The sequence below is a fragment of the Musca autumnalis genome, unplaced genomic scaffold, assembly GCF_047663935.1.
Source record: "Musca autumnalis isolate F117 unplaced genomic scaffold, ASM4766393v1 scaffold_5, whole genome shotgun sequence".
NCBI classification, from domain to species: domain Eukaryota; kingdom Metazoa; phylum Arthropoda; class Insecta; order Diptera; family Muscidae; genus Musca; species Musca autumnalis.
Genome location: NW_027412088.1, coordinates 44760156 through 44778392, shown reverse-complemented (window position 1 = coordinate 44778392; position 18237 = coordinate 44760156). Strand labels below are relative to the sequence as shown.

General features: G+C 36.3%; 1 protein-coding gene across 2 annotated transcripts in view; it reads left to right on the top strand.

The window, feature by feature from the left end:
- Mctp (multiple C2 domain and transmembrane region protein) overlaps window positions 1-18237 on the top strand; it is a 194765-nt gene that overhangs the window by 45054 nt on the left and 131474 nt on the right. For both annotated transcript variants that reach the window (XM_073957467.1, XM_073957468.1), the window contains exon 2: window positions 14890-16001. In XM_073957467.1, coding sequence (XP_073813568.1) covers window positions 15971-16001 — 31 coding nt within the window. In that variant the 5' untranslated portion in view covers window positions 14890-15970. The remainder of the gene's footprint in view (window positions 1-14889; window positions 16002-18237) is intronic.

The window sequence follows — 18237 nt, the reverse complement described above, 5'->3', positions numbered from 1 at the left end:
ACTTTCCACCTGTAATTTCTTGGTGTAGGTTTACGTCTTCAACTAGCCCCCATTGAACGGTACCTCCGGATTTCTGGAAGTTTGAAGGTTGTGGCCTCAATATCCTTCCCAAAATGGCTGAAATTTGGTACTAAGTTTTTCTTGGAGGTATAAAACTTTCCACCTGAAATTTTTTGGTATAGGTCCAAGTCTTCATATATCCCCCATAGAACGGTACCTCCGGTTTTCTGGCATTTAGAATGTTGTGGTCTCAATATACCTCCGAAATGGGTGAAATTTTGTATTAGGTCTTCCTTGGGAGTATAAAACTTTCCACCTGAAATTTGTCGGTATAGGTCCACGTCTTCATATAGCCCCCATAAAACGGTACCTCCCGATTTCTGGTATTTTGAAGGTTGTGGACTCAAATCCCTCCGAACTGGCTGAAATTTGGTATTAAGTTTTCCTTGGAGCTATAAAACTTTCCACCTGAAATTTGTCGGTATAGGTACACGTCTTCATATAGCCCCCATAGTACGGTACCTCCCGATTTCCGGTATTTTGAAGGTTGTGGCCTCAATATCCCGCCAAAATGGCTGAAATTTGGTATTAAGTCTTCCTTGAGGGTAAAAAACTTTCCACCTAAAATTTGTCGGTTTAGGTTCAGGCCTTCATATAGCCCCCATAGAACGATACTTCCTCTATATATGTACATTTCTTTATTTTATTAACTTGTCTGAAAAGAATTTTAAACAGAAAAATTTTACATACAAACATTTTTGTACCTATTATTGAAATATTTGTTACATAAGAAAATATGTAAAATACATAAATTTTGCATATGTAAAAATGTATGCATTTTGCATATGTCATATGTTTCGATTGCTATTTAATCAGAAGCCAAAAATATGCCCAGTCCCAAAATTTGACATGAATCGGAACAAAAATAGGTGTTGCATAAAATTCCGCTGTCTACTCATCAGGCATATTTTGAATGTAAATGGCTAGAAGACAAAGGCTGATTTTAATAACTTCTATTTATACATTTCATTTTTCAATACAAAACTCCTTACGCCATGTTAGCTCGATTAATTCAATTAATTAATTGAAAACTTTCATAAAAAATGGCCTTCGTCCTTAAAAGACAATAATAAACTATCCAGTTTCGCCTGGTCATATGTCAAGACGAGAAAGTCTTACAAATCCAATAAATAACCTGAGGCCCTAGCACCCAACTTTTATCTATTGAATTCTTACAGGAGTAGAGTACTCCTTAACCTATACTTTAGCGCTCTTCATTATTCCTCTTCCAAAACTGTCGATTTTCCTTCTTCTTGCGAATAGTACGTTGACAAATTTGCCGCTCATAAGGTTTGAATACTTCTAAACAATGCTCTCAGTCTCTAATACCCTAGATCAGCGTCTGCACTCACACAATGACACGCCCTAAAGTATGCAATAGAAAAAGATGGTGTGCATTGCTGATCTAGACCAGCGTCAGGCACCATACTTTTCTATTGCATACTTTCGGGGGTGTCATTGTGTGAGTGCATGATTTTTCAATTGGCTGAATTGTGTGTGTGGAGAGAGCAACGTCCAATGAGCGCACATGGGCGCTCTCTTGCCTGATCCTGCCTTAGACAATCGGTCGCGTTAATTTCCATTAACTACAAATTAATTATGCACATTGTTAATGCACAAAATCAAACTGAATTAAGGTATTTCAATATGGCAACAAACAGTTGTTTATCAGCAATCAGCTGTTCCGTAAATGCAAACCCTGTCTGTCTGGGTAAAATTAAATGCTGTTCTTAATACACGTTAATGCTGTCTTTGTCTAGGGTATACATAAATGATTCAGTATCTCGTTTATTACTAACTACTAAAGCAGTGGTAGATGTACTATCCCCTTAGGTATGCTCCTAGCAACATGTTTTCTATTAAAACGTTCTTCTAACCGCGATTTGATAATTCAGTTTTCAATCATCCCATAGATCCATCCAGTCAAGACAGAGGAGACACCTAAGTTTCGAGTTTCATATTGTTAAACGCTTCTTCAATATCGAGGAAGGCAGCCTATATGAGGTTTCTCTCGACGAGCCGCACAACGTCATGTAAGGCGGTTTCAATAGACTTTCCTTTGCGATAAGAACGCTGTGCTTGGGTAATTTGGGTAGGACATAAGCTAAATCTAATTTCAAGGTCTTGTGGTGCACACTAACTTGGTTTACTCTCATTGTATATACCACACTAGAAGACCTGCCTCGAAAATCTCCTTTAAGCGCCGTGTATACAACGTCTAAGCTCAAAAATACTTTTTACTTATAACACTTTTTACTTATAACATCCACTGCAATGTTACACGCCCCGAGCTGCAGTAGTGGGTTTGGGTCGACATCCTTGCAGTTGGGGAAGTGGGTGTTAGTCGTTTGTTACTTCCAAAGGTTTCGGCTCCTTTGACAGTATCTTACAAAACCTTGAAGCTAAATCCACTCTCTCTTTTGACTCACTAAAGATAACCAAGATTTTCACCTCACTCTTGTAGCTACTGAAATGTATTTTATACTCATCCCAATCGACACTGAGCTTAGTTTGATTGGACTTATTGTAAGAAATTCTACTAACCTTCCCAAGATTATCCTGGTTTTGATGTTTATATTTCGTTTATTTGTATTATAAGGATAAATTTGTATGGCTAGAGATCTTGATTCAATTAATTTAAATAAATTATTTAAAAAGGGACAAATATCAAAACCTCTTTATAAATCACCTTTTTCATCAAATTGACCAAATATTTTGGTTTTCACTATCAGAACAATATTTCACAAATAGTAATGGTGTGGTATTTTCTGGTTGTAACCCTTATGTACATCACAATGTTCACTGATTCTCTCATACCCGAAAATTGTCTTTGATTAGGACGCACATGCTACCAGTGCTCTTTGCCAAAACCTAATAAAGATGTTCCAATAAATATTGATTGAAATTTTCTTCGGAAAATTGTTCGTAAAAGTCTTCTACTAGGAAATGGAATCCTTTACAAATGACAATGGGACTGTGTAAAATTGATTGTGTGTTTCCAGAGAACTTGTAATATATACACGCGTATTTTCCTCGTTCAGTGAAAGTGAAAATTGTTTAAATTCTTTGGTGTTGCTTTTGGAATTCTATAGGCAATTTCTTTTGAAATTCAGCCTCAAAGCACAGAAGAGGATGAAACGAAAATTGTCATCAATCAACTGTATGTGAATATTTATGTTCATTTATTAAAATGTGAATATGTTGTTCTGTTTTTGACAGATATTTCATATTGAACACTTGATTGTTATTACATGAAAATACAATTTAAAAAAATATGTTATTGTTGTTTTTATTAGACAATAGACTACAAATAAACAAGTAAGGTATATTTTGGGATTCTGTATACCACGGTAAGAGGATTTCCATCAACGTTGAGACTTAATTTGATCATCAAGGATGTGATACAGATCAATTAATGTATTTTTGTCAAAATATTGTACTGCAATATTATATAATTTGTATAATTCGACTGTTTTAATCTTTTTGATGGGTTTGTAACGACATCATCAAGATCTCATTGGAACTTAATTCTACCATATTAAGGACAGTTACTTATTCTCCGCTCAAAACATTTTATTTCGACTCAGTAGAGAGTGATAAAATTTATAGAGATCAGTCATTATACTGCCAGGAATGGCTAAAATCGAATAAATGTTGGGCATAATAACAAAATTCGTTTTTGTTTTAAGGTGTTTTCTCAGTGCTGTAATCAAATTTGGACCGAAAAAATTTGGTATCATAAATACCTATCCCATAAACACTTAAAAATTACTCTGGAATTTCTCAAAAATTGTTGTCACCTATGACACTCACTTTATACTCACTTTGAGTAGATCTATAATTTTAAAAATAAAAAAAAATAAAATTATAGATCTATTCAGAGTTAACGTATGTCCCCCATCTTGTGAACAAAGCCAAGAAAAACCCTTAAAATGGTAAATCAAAGCTTGAAATGGAAAGGTCAGGACAGAATCTCCACCAAATGGGCCAGAGACACATAAAATATTAAATACATAATATTAATACCCTCAGCATTTATGCTAACGAGGGTATATACACTTTCATACGGGCAAAATGTGCCTCATCGAAATAATGGTTTTAGACCCCAAGCATGCTTGGACGAAATCCGTTTCAGACAGTTTGAAGTTGATTTAGCCATGTCCGTCCGTCTGTTTGGAGCGCACGATAACTCTCGAACGGATCAACCTATTCGGTCCAAAATGTGGCTTTCGTAATATTTTGTCCAAACTTAGTTTCAGTTCGAAAATAAGCCGATATGGTCCACTCCTTCAGGTACCTACCCCACAAAGGTTCAAAATTGTGCGCACATTAACTCTTGAAGGGAGTGAACGATTTGGTCAATATTTTAAACATCCTAATATATCTACCAGTTATAGATCAGGTTCGAATATGTCCCTTCCTTCGGGTACCTCGGGTACTTTAAGACCTGCTCTCGAATCACTTTGAGTTTTGTTGTAGCAACTTGTATTCGCTGCTTCACTTACGACGGTAAACGTTTTTTCAGGGGCAAGTACGTACTCCTTGCAAAAAAAAACTGCCCGAAAGGTGCAAAAAAACCCTATGGCACGATTACTCTCGAACTGATCAACCGATTGGTTCAAACTTAGTTTCAGTTCGAAGATGGACAATACCAGTCCAGAACATTGGGTACTTCCCCCCAATATTTAAAAAATTTCACCAAAATGGTATGCACGATAGGGCAACAATTTGGTCCAAACTTTGATATCTTAATGTTTTGTCCATATTTAGTGTAACTTCTAAAATGGCCCATATCGGTCTTCTCCTAAGTGCAGTTTAGGGTCTCTTCGAAGATCCTTTGGAAATATATACCGATGCTATTCGTTGTGGTCCTGTTTACAGCAATATTATTATTTCCGTGAACAAGTCAATGCTTCCCGGCATACTGGACCAAAGGTTAGGCAATGACCCACTGAAATGACTAGTGGGCGCGATATCTATTGAAAGGATATGACTCCCAAATTAAATTCCACTTATATTATTGACTATGTCGGTCCATTTAATCCTTACCCACATTTTTGTCGGCAAAGTAAAATGTCCAAAAAGGGCCACAAAATTCTGAAAAGGCCCTAAATACAATCGATCTGTCTGTGGATGAAAGTTTCAATTCACATAGGCTGAGGTTATATCTCTGTCGGCAAAGCCGACTGATACTTTTTATACCTTCATTAACGAATTAACCGATTTGGTCCAAAATTTGGCTTTCGTAATATTTTGTCCAAACTTAGTTTAAGTTCGAAGATGGGTTATATCGGTCCACTCCTTCCGGTACCTCCCGCACACAAGTTCGGAAATGTTTGGAAATTTTGTGCGCACGACAACTCTTAAAAGAAGTAACCGATATGGCCCATGCTTTGCTCATCATGAAATTTCTACCAGACTTAGATGAGGTTCCAATATGGACTCAATAGGTCCACTCCTTCGGGTACCTCTCCCACAAAATTCCGAAAAAGTTCATTTTAGGACTTGTCCTCGAATCGATTGGATTTTTGTTGTAGCAACTTGTATTCACTGCCCCCCAATACGACGCTATAAGTTTCATCAGGAGCAAATCCATACTTCCTGAGAAAATAGCCTGAAAAAACCATAAACCCCTATGACACACTGAGTAGTAGTTGAACGCAAGATAACTCTCGAACCGATCTGCCGATTCGGTCCAAAATGTGACCTTCGTAATATTTTGTGAAAACTTAATTTAATTCGAAGATAAGCCATATCGGTCCACTCCTTCAGGTACCTCCGCCACAGACGCTCAAAAATGTTCGGAAAAATTGTTCGAACGATAACTCTTGATGGGAGTGGCCGATTTGGTCCATACTTTACACAACCTAATATATCTTCCAGATATAGATTAGGTTCGAAGATGGACAATATTTGTTCACTCCTTCGGGTACCTACCACACAAAATTTTGGATAAGTTCACTTTAAGACCTGTTTACGAATCACTTTGATTTTTGTTGAAGCAACTTGTATTCGCTACCTCAATTACGACAGTAAAAGTTTTTTCAGGGGCAAGTCCATACTTCTTGAGAAAACATCCCGAAAGTTGTTAAAACCCCCTGTGGCACCATATGGAGTGGCTGGAGAACTGGAACAGAATATTGCGTTTGTCCAAACTTTGGAAATTATAATATTTCTTCAAATATTAGATGAAATTCGAAAAGTTCGAAAATATTCGCTAAAATTGTACGCGCGATTTCTCATAGACGTTGCAACCGATTTGGTCCAAACGTTGGATCTCTAAATATTGTCGAAACTTAGTTAAGTTTTTCAAATTTGGGCCCTATCTGTCCAATCCTTGTGGTACCACCCACACAAATGTTCAACATTTTTTATGGTTAAGGGTCTGTTCGAGGATCCTTTGGACATTTTTATCGAAGGTTATCCTATGGGCCCTGTTTACAGCAATATTATGTTTTTCGTACCCAAGTGTGATAAAAAAGCCCTATCTAACGTTATCCCCGCAAATTTTTGAACTATAATCCTATCCATACTTTCGTCGGTTCATACGCCCAAAATTATGAAACCCCCCATAAATACATAAGTTTTTTTTTTGTTTTGGGAAAAAGTATTGCATTCCACAGAGGCTGAGGGTATATCACTGTCGGCAAAGCCGACTGATACTTTTTTACTTGTTCAATCAATTTTTTTTGTTATATGCAATATTATAATAAATTTGAATTTCCTGAAATTAACAAAGGAATAAAAAACAAGTAAGCAAAGTTTATAGCAGGAACGGGGCCACCTATGTGATACCCTACACCACTACTCCTATGCATAACCATTTCACTAGTAAGCATTTCTTTTAGGAGTACTAAGGCGAACTGAACCAAAACACTACTGACGACATCTACTTGTCCACATTATTGCGACATTACCGACTTTTGCGATATCTCCGTTGCTTGACCACCTACACCAACCCACTTTGCAACAATGTAAAGGCAATTTTATCTTATTAAGTTGACGGGTTTTCCTTATGGAATATGGGAGCCCCATTAACTCTCAACTTTTCGTGATGATCGACCTGTAGCGTGATTTTACAAAAATGGAAAAATGGGATGTGTTCCCGAGTATTGCGATATCTTCTTACCGACGCCAACCTAATTTACATCATTGCGAAGATGGCATTTTCTACTTTCATAATCAGGCTTTTTTAGGGAGATGCCTAACCAAAGCTGTGCTATTCGTCATTATAACTAAAATCGCAAAAACAACCTACTTTACATTGTTGGAAAGGTGATATTTTCTACTTTCATTGTCAGGTTTTCTTTTGCTATACCCCTTTTAGAAGCTGAGAAATTCGCTTTGGAAAAAAACGTTGATTTCTTCTTTGCCCATTCCTTAAGTATTATCCGAGCATCACCAGAATCAACAGGCTTCTTGCTCTCCGGGATCCCCATCAACAGCTCAAATTTGGTGACGATCCGATCGAAATTGCGACCTGTAGCGAGATTACAAGTTTTAGATGGACAGACGGACGGACACACATAGCCAAATAAGTATGGGTCTACGACCATTATTTCGATGCGTTACAAACGTTTTGGCGAAAACCAACTTATAATACCCTCCCCACATAGTGGTGTAGGGTAGTGGTATATAAACAAATTCAATTTCCTACCATTTCTACAACATTCTGTAGAGAAATTAATTTTCATAATTGTTGTCTATTGCTGTTGTATTTTTATTGAAATAATCTTTTCTGTGATAGTGTGAATTGTTATAACATATAAATGCTGTGACAACAAACACATGTCTGGATATACAAACAAAACGACTAATAACAACAACTAGCACGGATTAATCATCGTTGGTGTTTTAATGTTGCCACATAGCCATTATTAATTATTGAAATTGTGTTTTAAAAGCAATTTATAACAAGCGGAAATATTAAAATACTGTAGTGCTGTGGTACAGCAGGATAGATCGAATATAAACCGTGTGGTCAATGAAATGTATAAAAAAGATTTTATGAAATATTAATTCTTGAATGCACTGGAAAAAATGGGACAATGGGTCTTTGTCCCAAAAGTCAGAAACAAAATAATATTCAAAAATGTAGAAACAAAAAACAAATTAAAAATGCATATTGCCTCATTGCAGAAATGTCATCCGTAACAAAAATTGCCAATAAAAAAACATGTAATAATTACACATAACAACATAAAGAAATCCTTTGAAAAATTTAAATCGTATAATAAATTACCTATCTTTCATATCCAAGCATTTTATTACGTGGATGATTGCTTTAATAGCAACGGCAACATGTTGAACATACCTATAGCAAAGAAGGAGTAACGAATACAAACAATATTCGGTTTTTACTACAGTCCTGTGTATTCGGCGGGACACTTTACTGTGAACATTGCATGTAGATAAAGCATGACACTCTCATTCGAGTAATAAAATGGAACTTAATTCTATTGTATGGATGTTAAAATGAAACGATTACATTTTTACACGCACACACTATCACAGAGAATAATCAATACGTGTATATGTAGATTCCAGATTAACGCTATATACATAAGTTTAAAATATTACAGGAATATAATGTAAATCTAGCTAAGCCTTTCGATCTATAACGCATAACATCTAGGTTAGGTCGTTCTGAAGTCATTTTAAGACTGTCCTATTAAGGAGTAGTGCTAAGGACGTTAGCTTCTATCCTTCTGTGACCAAATCGTATTGAATTGAAAATCTATATTTAACATTAATTCATTAAATAAAAATACTTGTATCCACGCATAGCCTCACAGGAATAAGATGAGACTATTCTCAAAGAGTGTAGCCCGCTATATGTTATACTGGTATGGGACCTCATTTTTATGGTCTAGTCCAAAACATTTAAAGACATTGAAATGAAACAAACATTCGACTCAGGGGTTTAAAAAGCACTGACAAAAATGATATTCTGTCCTATTGGACTACTGTATTACTTCGAAGCCTAATACCTGACATGATCTGAATTTTCGACGAAAGTTAGCAAGTAGTTAAAACACGCTTACTTTTAACATTCACAACGTCATTGAAATGAAATTCAATTAATCGTTAACATTCCTATTATGGAGATTCAACTGTTCAGTGTAACGTCATCAACACATAAACGATAAAGGAGGAAAGGCAAAACCAACCAAAAGGAAAGAAAGAATTTAAAACAGTGTATGGACACGAAGATTAAATGCAAATTAATCTATCGTAGGCACCCACAAGGATATGCCATAGTAGGACCAAATCATGTTATTAAATTGGCATGCAAAAAAAAACTTCACAGTGGTTTTTAGGGTTGAAGATTCCTGAAAATTAAGATTTCATATACGGCTTGTGGATAAACGACTAAAACATTTTTATACCCTACACCACATTGTGCATTTTTATGTAACATGCGAAGTTAAGGACTGACGAATTACTCTTTTATATAGAAATTCGTTATAGAGAGATTGTTTGTGTGAGAAATCGTTACAGGGAAGTTCGTTATAGAGAAGTTCGACTGTAATGAAATTTCGAAACTGTGGCGGAAATCGCTTCGGAAAAAAGTTTAATAACTTATATTGAAATCAATCGAGATTTGGATATACATAGCTCCCAAATATATTTTTGCCCAATTTGAGGTATTGGTATTGTCCAATTTTAATCAAACTATAAACGTGTGGCAAGCAATGCTTGCCTAATAAAAATCAGGTAAGCGTCTATAGAAGCACCCTTTCTTTCAGGAAGGGTCTAAAGAAACAGCCTTTCTTTCAGAAAGGGTCTAAAGAAGCACAATTTTTCAGAAAGGATCTATAGAAGTACCCATTCTTCCAGAAGGGGTCTATAGAAGCACCCTTCCTTTCAGAAAGGATCTATAGAAGTACCCTTTCTTTCAGAAAGGGTCTAAAGAAGCACTCTTTCTTTCAAAAAGGGTCTAAAGAAGCATCCTTCTTTCAGAAAGGGTCTAAGGAAGCACCGTTCTTTCAGAAAGGGTCTAAAGAAGCACCGTTCTTTCAGAAAGGGTCTAAAGAAGCACCCTTTCTATCAGAAAGGGTCTAAAGAAGCGTCCTTTCTTTCAGAAAGGGTCTAAAGAAGCACCCTTCTTTCAGAAAGGGTCTAAAGAAGCACCATTTTTCAGAAAGGATCTTTAGAAGTACCCTTTCTTCCAGAAGGGGTCTATAGAAGCATACTTCTTTCAGAAAGGGTCTAAAGATGCACCCTTTCTTTGAGATAGGGTCTAAAGAAACAGCCGTTCTTTCAGAAAGGGTCTGCATAAGCACAATTTCTTTCAGAAAGTGTCTACAGAAACAAAATTTCTTTCAGAAAGAATCTCTAGAAGCACCCTTTCTTTCAGAAAGGGTCTAAAGAAGCACCCTTTCTTTCAGAAAAGGATCTAAACAAGCACCCTTTCTTTCAGAAAAGTGTCTAAAGAAGTACGTTTTCTTTCAAAAAGGGTCTAAAGAAGCATCCTTCTTTCAGAAAGGGTCTAAGGAAGCACCGTTCTTTCAGAAAGGGTCTAAAGAAGCACCATTTTTCAGAAAGGATCTTTAGAAGTACCCATTCTTCCAGAAGGGGTCTATAGAAACACCCATTTTTCAGAAGGGGTCTATAGAAGCACCCTTTCTTTCAGAAGGGGTCTATAGAAACACCCTTTTTTCAGAAGGGGTCTATAGAAGCACCCTTTCTTTCAGAAAAGGATCTAAACAAGCACCCTTTCTTTCAGAAAAGAGTCTAAAGAAGTACCTTTTCCTTTACAAAGGGTCAAAGAAACACAATTTCTTTCAAAAAGGGCCTACAGAAACAAAATTTCTTTCAGAAAGGGTCTACAGAAGCACAATTTCTTTCAGAAAGGGTCTACAGAAGCACAATTTCTCTCAGAAAGGGTCTACAGAAGCACAATTTCTTTCAGAAAGGGTCTATAGAAGCACAATTTCTTTCAGAATGGGTCAATAGAAGCACCCTTTCTTACAGAGAGGGTCTACAGAAGCACATTTTCTTTCAGAAAGGGTCTAAAGAAGCACCATTTTCTTTCAGAAAAGGATCTAAAGAAGCACCCTTTCTTTCAGAAAAGGATCTAAACAAGCACCCTTTTTTCAGAAAAGGGTATAAAGAAGCACCTTTTCTTTCAGAAAGCGTCTAAAGAAGCACAACTTCTTTTAGAAAGGTTCTACAGAAGCACAATTTTTTTCAGAAAGGGTCTACAGAAGCACTATTTCTTTTTAGAAAGGGTCTACAGAAACACAATTTCCTTCAGAAAGGGTCTACAGAAGCACCCTTTCATTCAGAAAGGGTTTAAAGGAGCACACTTTCATTCAGAAAGGGTATATAGATGCACCCTTTCTCTCAGAGAAGGCTTAAAGAATCACACTTTCTTTCAGAAAGGGTCTATAGAATCACCCTTTCTTTCAGAAAAGGTCTATAGAATCACCCTTTCTTTCAGAAAAGGTCTATTGAAGCACCCTTTCATTAAAAAAGGGTATATAGATGCACCCTTTCATTCAAAAAGGGTATATAGATGAACCCTTTCTCTCCGAAAGGGTTTAAAGAAGCACACTTTATTTCAGAAATGGTCTATAGAAGCACACTTTATTTCAGAACTGGTCTATAGAAGCACCCTTTATTTCAGAAATGGTCTATAGAAGCACCCTTTCTTTCAGAAAAGGTCTATAGAAGCACCCCTACATTCAGAAATTGTCTATAGGAACACTTTTTCTTTAAGAAAGGGTCTATAGAAGCACCCTTTCTCTCAGAAAGGGTGTATAGAAGCACCTTTTCTCTCAGAAAGGGTGTATAGAAGCACCTTTTCTCTCAGAAAGGGTCTATAGAAGCTTTTTTCTCAGAAAGGGTCTATAGAAGCACCCTTTCTCTCAGAAAGGGTCTATAGAAGCACCTTTTCTCTCAGAAAGGGTGTATAGAAGCACAATTTCTTTCAGAAAAAATCTATAGAAGTACAATTTCTTTCAGAAAGGGTCTATAGATGCACCCTCCTTTCTCTCAGAGAGGGTCTGTAGAAGAACACTTTCTGTCAGAAGGTGTATATAAGAACATCCTTTCAGGAAAGGGTCTACAAAAGCACAATTCCTTTCAGAAGGTGTCTAAAGAAACACCCTTTCTTTTGGAAAGGGTCTATAGAAGCACGCTTTCTCTCAGAAAGGGTCTATAGAAGCACGCCTTCTCTCTTAAAGGGTCTATAGAAGCACCCTTTCCTTCAGAAAGGGTCTATATAATCACCCTTTCTTTCAGAAAGGGTCTATAGACGCACAATTTCTTTCAGAAAGAATCTATAGAAGCACAATTTCTTTCAGAAAGGGTCTATAGAGGCACCCTTTCTTTTAGAAAGGGTCTATAGAAGCACAATTTCTTTCAGAAAGAATCTATAGAAGCACAATTTCTTTCAGAAAGGGTCAATAGAGGCACCCTTTCTTTCAGAAAGGGTCTATAGAAGCACAGTTTCTTTCAGAAAGAATCTGTAGAAGCACAATTTCTTTCAGAAAGGGTCTATAGAGGCACCCTTTCTTTCAGAAAGGGTCTATAGAAGCACCCTTTCTCTCAGAAAGGGTCTATAGAAGTACCCTTCTTTCAGAAAGGGTATATATAAGCACCATTTTTTCAGAAAGGGTCTATAGAAGTACCCTTTCTTTCATAAAGAGTCTGTAGTAGCATAGTTTCTTTCAGAAAAGGTCTATAGAAACATCCTTTCTCTCAGAGAGGGTCTATAGAAGTACACTTTCTGTCCGAAGGTGTATATAAGAGCATCCTTTCAGGAAAGGGTCTACAGAAGCACAATTTCTTTCAGAAGGTGTCTTAAGAAGCACACTTTCTCTCGGAAAGGGTCTAAAGAAACACCCTTTCTTTTGGAATGGGTCTATAGAGGCACTATTCCTCTCTGAAAGGGTCTATAGAAGCACCCTTTCCTTCAGAAAGGGGGGTATAGAAGCACAATTTCTTTCAGAAAGAATCTATAGAAGCACAATTTCTTTCAAAAAGGGTCTATAGAAGCACATTTTCTTTCAGAAAGGGTCTATAGAAGCACCCTTTCTCTCAGAAAGGGTCTATAAAAGTACCCTTCTTTCAGAAAGGATCTATATAAGCACCATTTTTTCAGAAAGGGTCTATAGAAGCACCCTTTCAGAAAGGGTCTTAAGATGCATCGTTTCTTTCCCAAAGGGTCTAAGGAAGCACACTTTCTTTCAAAAATGGTCTATAGGAGAACCCGTTCGGGTTTATAGAAACACAACTTCTTTCAGAAAGGGTCTATAGAAGAACCCGTTCGGGTTTATAGAAGCACAATTTCATTGAGAAAGCGTCTAACGAGGCACCCTTTCTCTCAGAAAGGGTCTACAGAAGCACCCTTTTTCTCAGAAAGGGTCTACAGAAGCACCCTTTCTCTCAGAAAGGGTCTACATAAGCACCCTTTCTTTCAGAATGGGTCTAACGAAGCACCCATTCTTTCAGAAAGAGTCTATAGAAGCAACCATTCTTTCAGAAAGAGTCTATAGAAGCACCCTTTTTTTCAGAATGGGTCTATAGAAGCACCCTTTCTTTCAGAGATGGTCTATAGAAGTACAATTTCTTTCTCAAAGGGTCTATAGAAGCACCCCTTCTTTCAGAAAGGGTCTATAGAAGCACCCGTTCGGGTCTTTAGAAACACAATTTCTTTCAGAAAGGGTCTATAAAAGCACCCGTTCGGGTCTATAGAAACACAATTTCTTTCAGAAATGTTTTATAGAAGCACTCTTTCCTTCAAAAGGGGTATATAGAAGCACTCTTTCTTTCAGAAAAGGTCTAAAGAAGCATATTTTCTTTCAGAAAAGGTCTAAAGAAGCATATTTTCTTTCAGAAAAGGTCTAAAGAAGCATATTTTCTTTCAGAAAGGGTCTAAAGAATCACCCTTTCGTTCAGAAAGGGTCTAAAGAAGCACCCTTTCTTTTCGAAAGGGTCTAAGGAAGCTGCCTTTCTTTCAGAAAGGGTCTAAGGAATCAGCCTTTCTTTCAGAAAGTTTCTAAAGAAGCACCCTTTCTTAAGAAGCAATCTTTCATTCAAATAGGGTCAAAAGAAGCACCCTTTCTTTCAGAAGGGTCTATAGAAGCACCCATGCTTTCAGAAAGGGCCTATAGAAGCACCCATGCTTTCAGAAATGGTCTATAGAAGCATCCTTTCTTTCAGAAAGGATCTAAAGAAGCACGATTTCTTTCAGAAAGGTCTACAAAAGCACCCTTTCTTTCAAAAAGAGTCTATACCAAAAGGGAATAAAACGGAGTATCTACAACTTATGGTAGATATTTGTCAAACATCCATCTAGCAAGTCACTTCGATTTATCAATTTTGAGGCAATGGATACAGTTTTTCCTTAATGATTTGTTCTGCATCTTTTCTCCCTTTACAATTACACTACTCATACGAGTACAAGTATGCAGAATTGCGCAAAATAATTGTTCTCTTAGTTTAACTGTAGTTATTCAAGAAAAACTTAATTTACCTCGACTTAGATGAGGCCATAAAATCCAAACGGGACCTAACAACACCAGCCAAATTATGGTTTTTGGCCTCGATGTGTACTATCAACAAATGTTTATAAGGGATAGTTTGTATTCTAGTGCCACCTCAAATTTTAATTTTTGCAAATAATATAAACAGGAAGCCTAAAAATTATATATATTTTTTTTTTTTTTTTTTTTTTTTTTGAAGAGCCCTATAGCAAACTCGATTGCAATAATTAAACATTTATGTAAATATTTTATGTAACACATGTTTTTTATCAATGAAACCACTTTTCTCTTTTTGCTATCTTTCGCAAATAACAGATAACATTTTTTCTTTCAGATAAAAAATACAAAAAGTTGCCGGATGGTAGACGATAGGCGAATGGATAAAGACAACTGAAAACGGAATAACACATTTGAGATTTTTCCGAGCGGAAAACCTACACCAATGAGTGCTGTAAAGCAAGCAGGACAATATAATGAAATGCTCAATTTCTATGAAACAAAAGACAATTTAAAACGAGAAGAAAAAAATAAAAATAGGAAAACAAAGTATACGAACTTCAAAACTTGGACAATATGGATGTTTGTTTGAAAACCAACTAAAAAATAATGACGTCACATACAACAGTGACAAAAGCAATTTACCAAAAGAGGAACCACAACAAATGTCAACAGCCAACATAACCTTTGAGACTTGATAAGCAATTTATTAACAACAAGCAAGCAACACAAAAACAACAAGAAACATTTTTTTTACAAAAAACAATGTCAATGATAGACTAGTCTTCTTCTTTCCCGCCCACCACTTACTCCAACACCGTCAACACCTTCCACAATGTTAGAAGAAAACGAGAATGCCAAAATGTTAAACCTCCCAACTCAGAAGTGAATCAAGGCAAACTATATCCCACAACAATTATTCGGAGCTGTTGATACTGAAAAAAGCTTTTATTGCTGCTAAAAGATTACAACAAAGAAAACTCTTATTATTTTTTTCATATCCGACTCCTGGTGTTATTAAATCTGGGACTTTAGTCTCGTCACTGTTGATGTTGCTGCCTACATCCGCTGGGGGTGTATCCTGTTTATGTTTGCCACCGACACCATAGTTTCATTTATTTCTCTTACTATTCCACCCTTTCCATCTCCTCAGGACTCAGGACGAAAGACAACATTCACTTTGATGTGTCATCACCATAAAGCAAACGTTGTTATCCTGCCGCCACAAAGGAATTGTGAATGAAAGTGACGCCCGTTTTACGTTACGCAGCAGTGGCGAACAACTGTTGGTCTTTCCTTTCCAACCTTGTCAGTGAGAAAGTAGGTTGGCGGTGTCTGTTCCATTGTGTTGCTGTCTGTGTTGCTGTATCCCTTCAGCATTCGTCATTGTAAATAAATAAATAGTGAAATTATACAAAATGTCGGAGCATTTACCATCAACTTCAACAGGTAAGATTGCTTGTTACTTGAATATTTATATGTATGTATGAATACTCGTAGTACGTAGCTGTCTAAAGTTATGGGCTAATATAAATACAATGTTATTGGAAGACATCTGTGAATTTGATTTATTATATTTTGATATATTATCAATATTTACTTTTATATAGGAAAACTATTCCCCTTGACAATTTTTTGACAACAGACATTATAATCAGGTGGTGTTAAACCGGGACCCGTATAAAGACAATACACCTTAGTTGAATGCATGTAGTGCAATGTTTTATTAAAGTCAAAAATAATATTAAGGACGTAATAGTACAATATGGTGTTGCAATGTGCCTTACACGCTGAAGGTAGTGGGTTCGTTTCCCCGGACAGGCAATATAAATAATTTTCAACGGTGGCAAAATACACCTCAATAATTTTCCTGAGTATTTCAGCCTTGTAAAACTTCTCTACAAGTGGTGTCTTAAGACACGCCGTATGGTAAAAACCAAAATTCCTTTGCAATTCCATCTGAAAAAAAAAATTAAAAAATTTTTAGTGAGCACATCTACGATTTTTGGTACAGAGGTTAAAGAAACAAATTTTGGTTTCAAATCCGTTCGCGTTCACAAAATTGGCCAATGCGCGCAAAAGTTATAACGGCTTTTATTCTCATATAAAGAAAATAATATTTAACAAGTAAAAAAGAGTTAAGTTCGGCCGGGCCGAACTTTTCATACCCTCCACCATAAAATATTCTGAACTAAAATGGATTAATTAGTTTTCATTCCTGTCCCCAATTTAAGTGGGTACGTTAAAATGTCAGATAATGTACATAAAATGTTTCATTCAGTAGGCCGTTTTTTATGGTGCCTATATCTATGTATGTTGACAATTTTTGGTGGGCTAGAAATTGGGAGGTACCGTTATATAGGGGTTATAATAAAACATGGACCTATGTTGACAGTTTTTGATGGGAGCCTTTAATGTCAAATAACTCCTAATTCGATTAAAAATTGTAGCTAGAATCCTCAAAATACCGAAAATCGGTACATAACGTGGGAACTTCAAATGTCATTAACAGCTAGTTCAGAGGTATGTGGGCTATACGAAAATATGAACTTAAATGAACAATTTTTGTTGGCTTTTAAATTTCAAATTACAGAAAGTTCGTCTAAAAAATAAAGCTAAGGTACGGAAAATCGGGAGGTTTGTTTTGGGGCTATACCAAAACATGGATCTACGTTCGGTTAAACATTTTAAGTAAAATCCTCAAAGTACCGAAAATCGGGAAGTATCGTTATATTTGAAAATTGTTTATGCAGATGTGTGGTGACCACTACAACCTCCAAATGTCAAATTACAGTTAGTTCGGTTAAAAATTTTAGCAAAAATTTCCAATTACTGAAAATTGGGAGGTACCGTTATATGGGGCTTTATCCGAACATGGACCTATGTTGACAATTTTTTATGGAGAGGTGTTGTGACCACTAAGAACTTCAAATGTCAAATTACTGCTAGTTTGGTTTAATATTGTAGTTAAAATCATCAAATTACTGAAAATCGGGAGGTACTTTTATAGCTTTATCAATACATCGACCTTTCTTGACAATTTTTGGTGGAGAGGTGTGGTGACCACTAAGAATTTCAAATGTCAAATGTTCAAATTACAGATAATTCGGTTAAAACTTGTAGGTAAAATTCTCAAAATACCGAAAATCCGTTATATGGGGATACCGAAATCCGTTATACCAGGTACCGTTATATGGGGCTATACCAAAACATGGACCTTCGTTTATAACTACTTCGAATATAAGTTTTTTGGTCACTAAGGACCCTAAATATCAAATTATAGCTAATTCGGTCTAGAAATGTGAATTTAAACGTCAAAATACCTGAAATCTTACGGTAACGTTATATGAGGGCTATTCCAAAACATGGACCTATGTCCACTAGTTATATAAGTTTATTGCCATTTAAGAACCCTAAATGTCACTTTATAGCTAAATCGGTCTGTAAATGTAACTAAAAACGTCAAAATGCCATAAATCGGGGGTACCGTTATATGGGTACCAAAACGTGGACCTATGTCCACAACTTTTGTTATATAAAACGTGGACCTATGTCCACAACTTTTGTTATATAAGTTTATTGACAGTTAAGAACCCTAAATGTCAAATTATAGCTAAATCGGTCTGAAATTGTAGCTAAAAACGTCAAAATACCGTAAATCGGGGGTACCGTTATATGGGGGCTA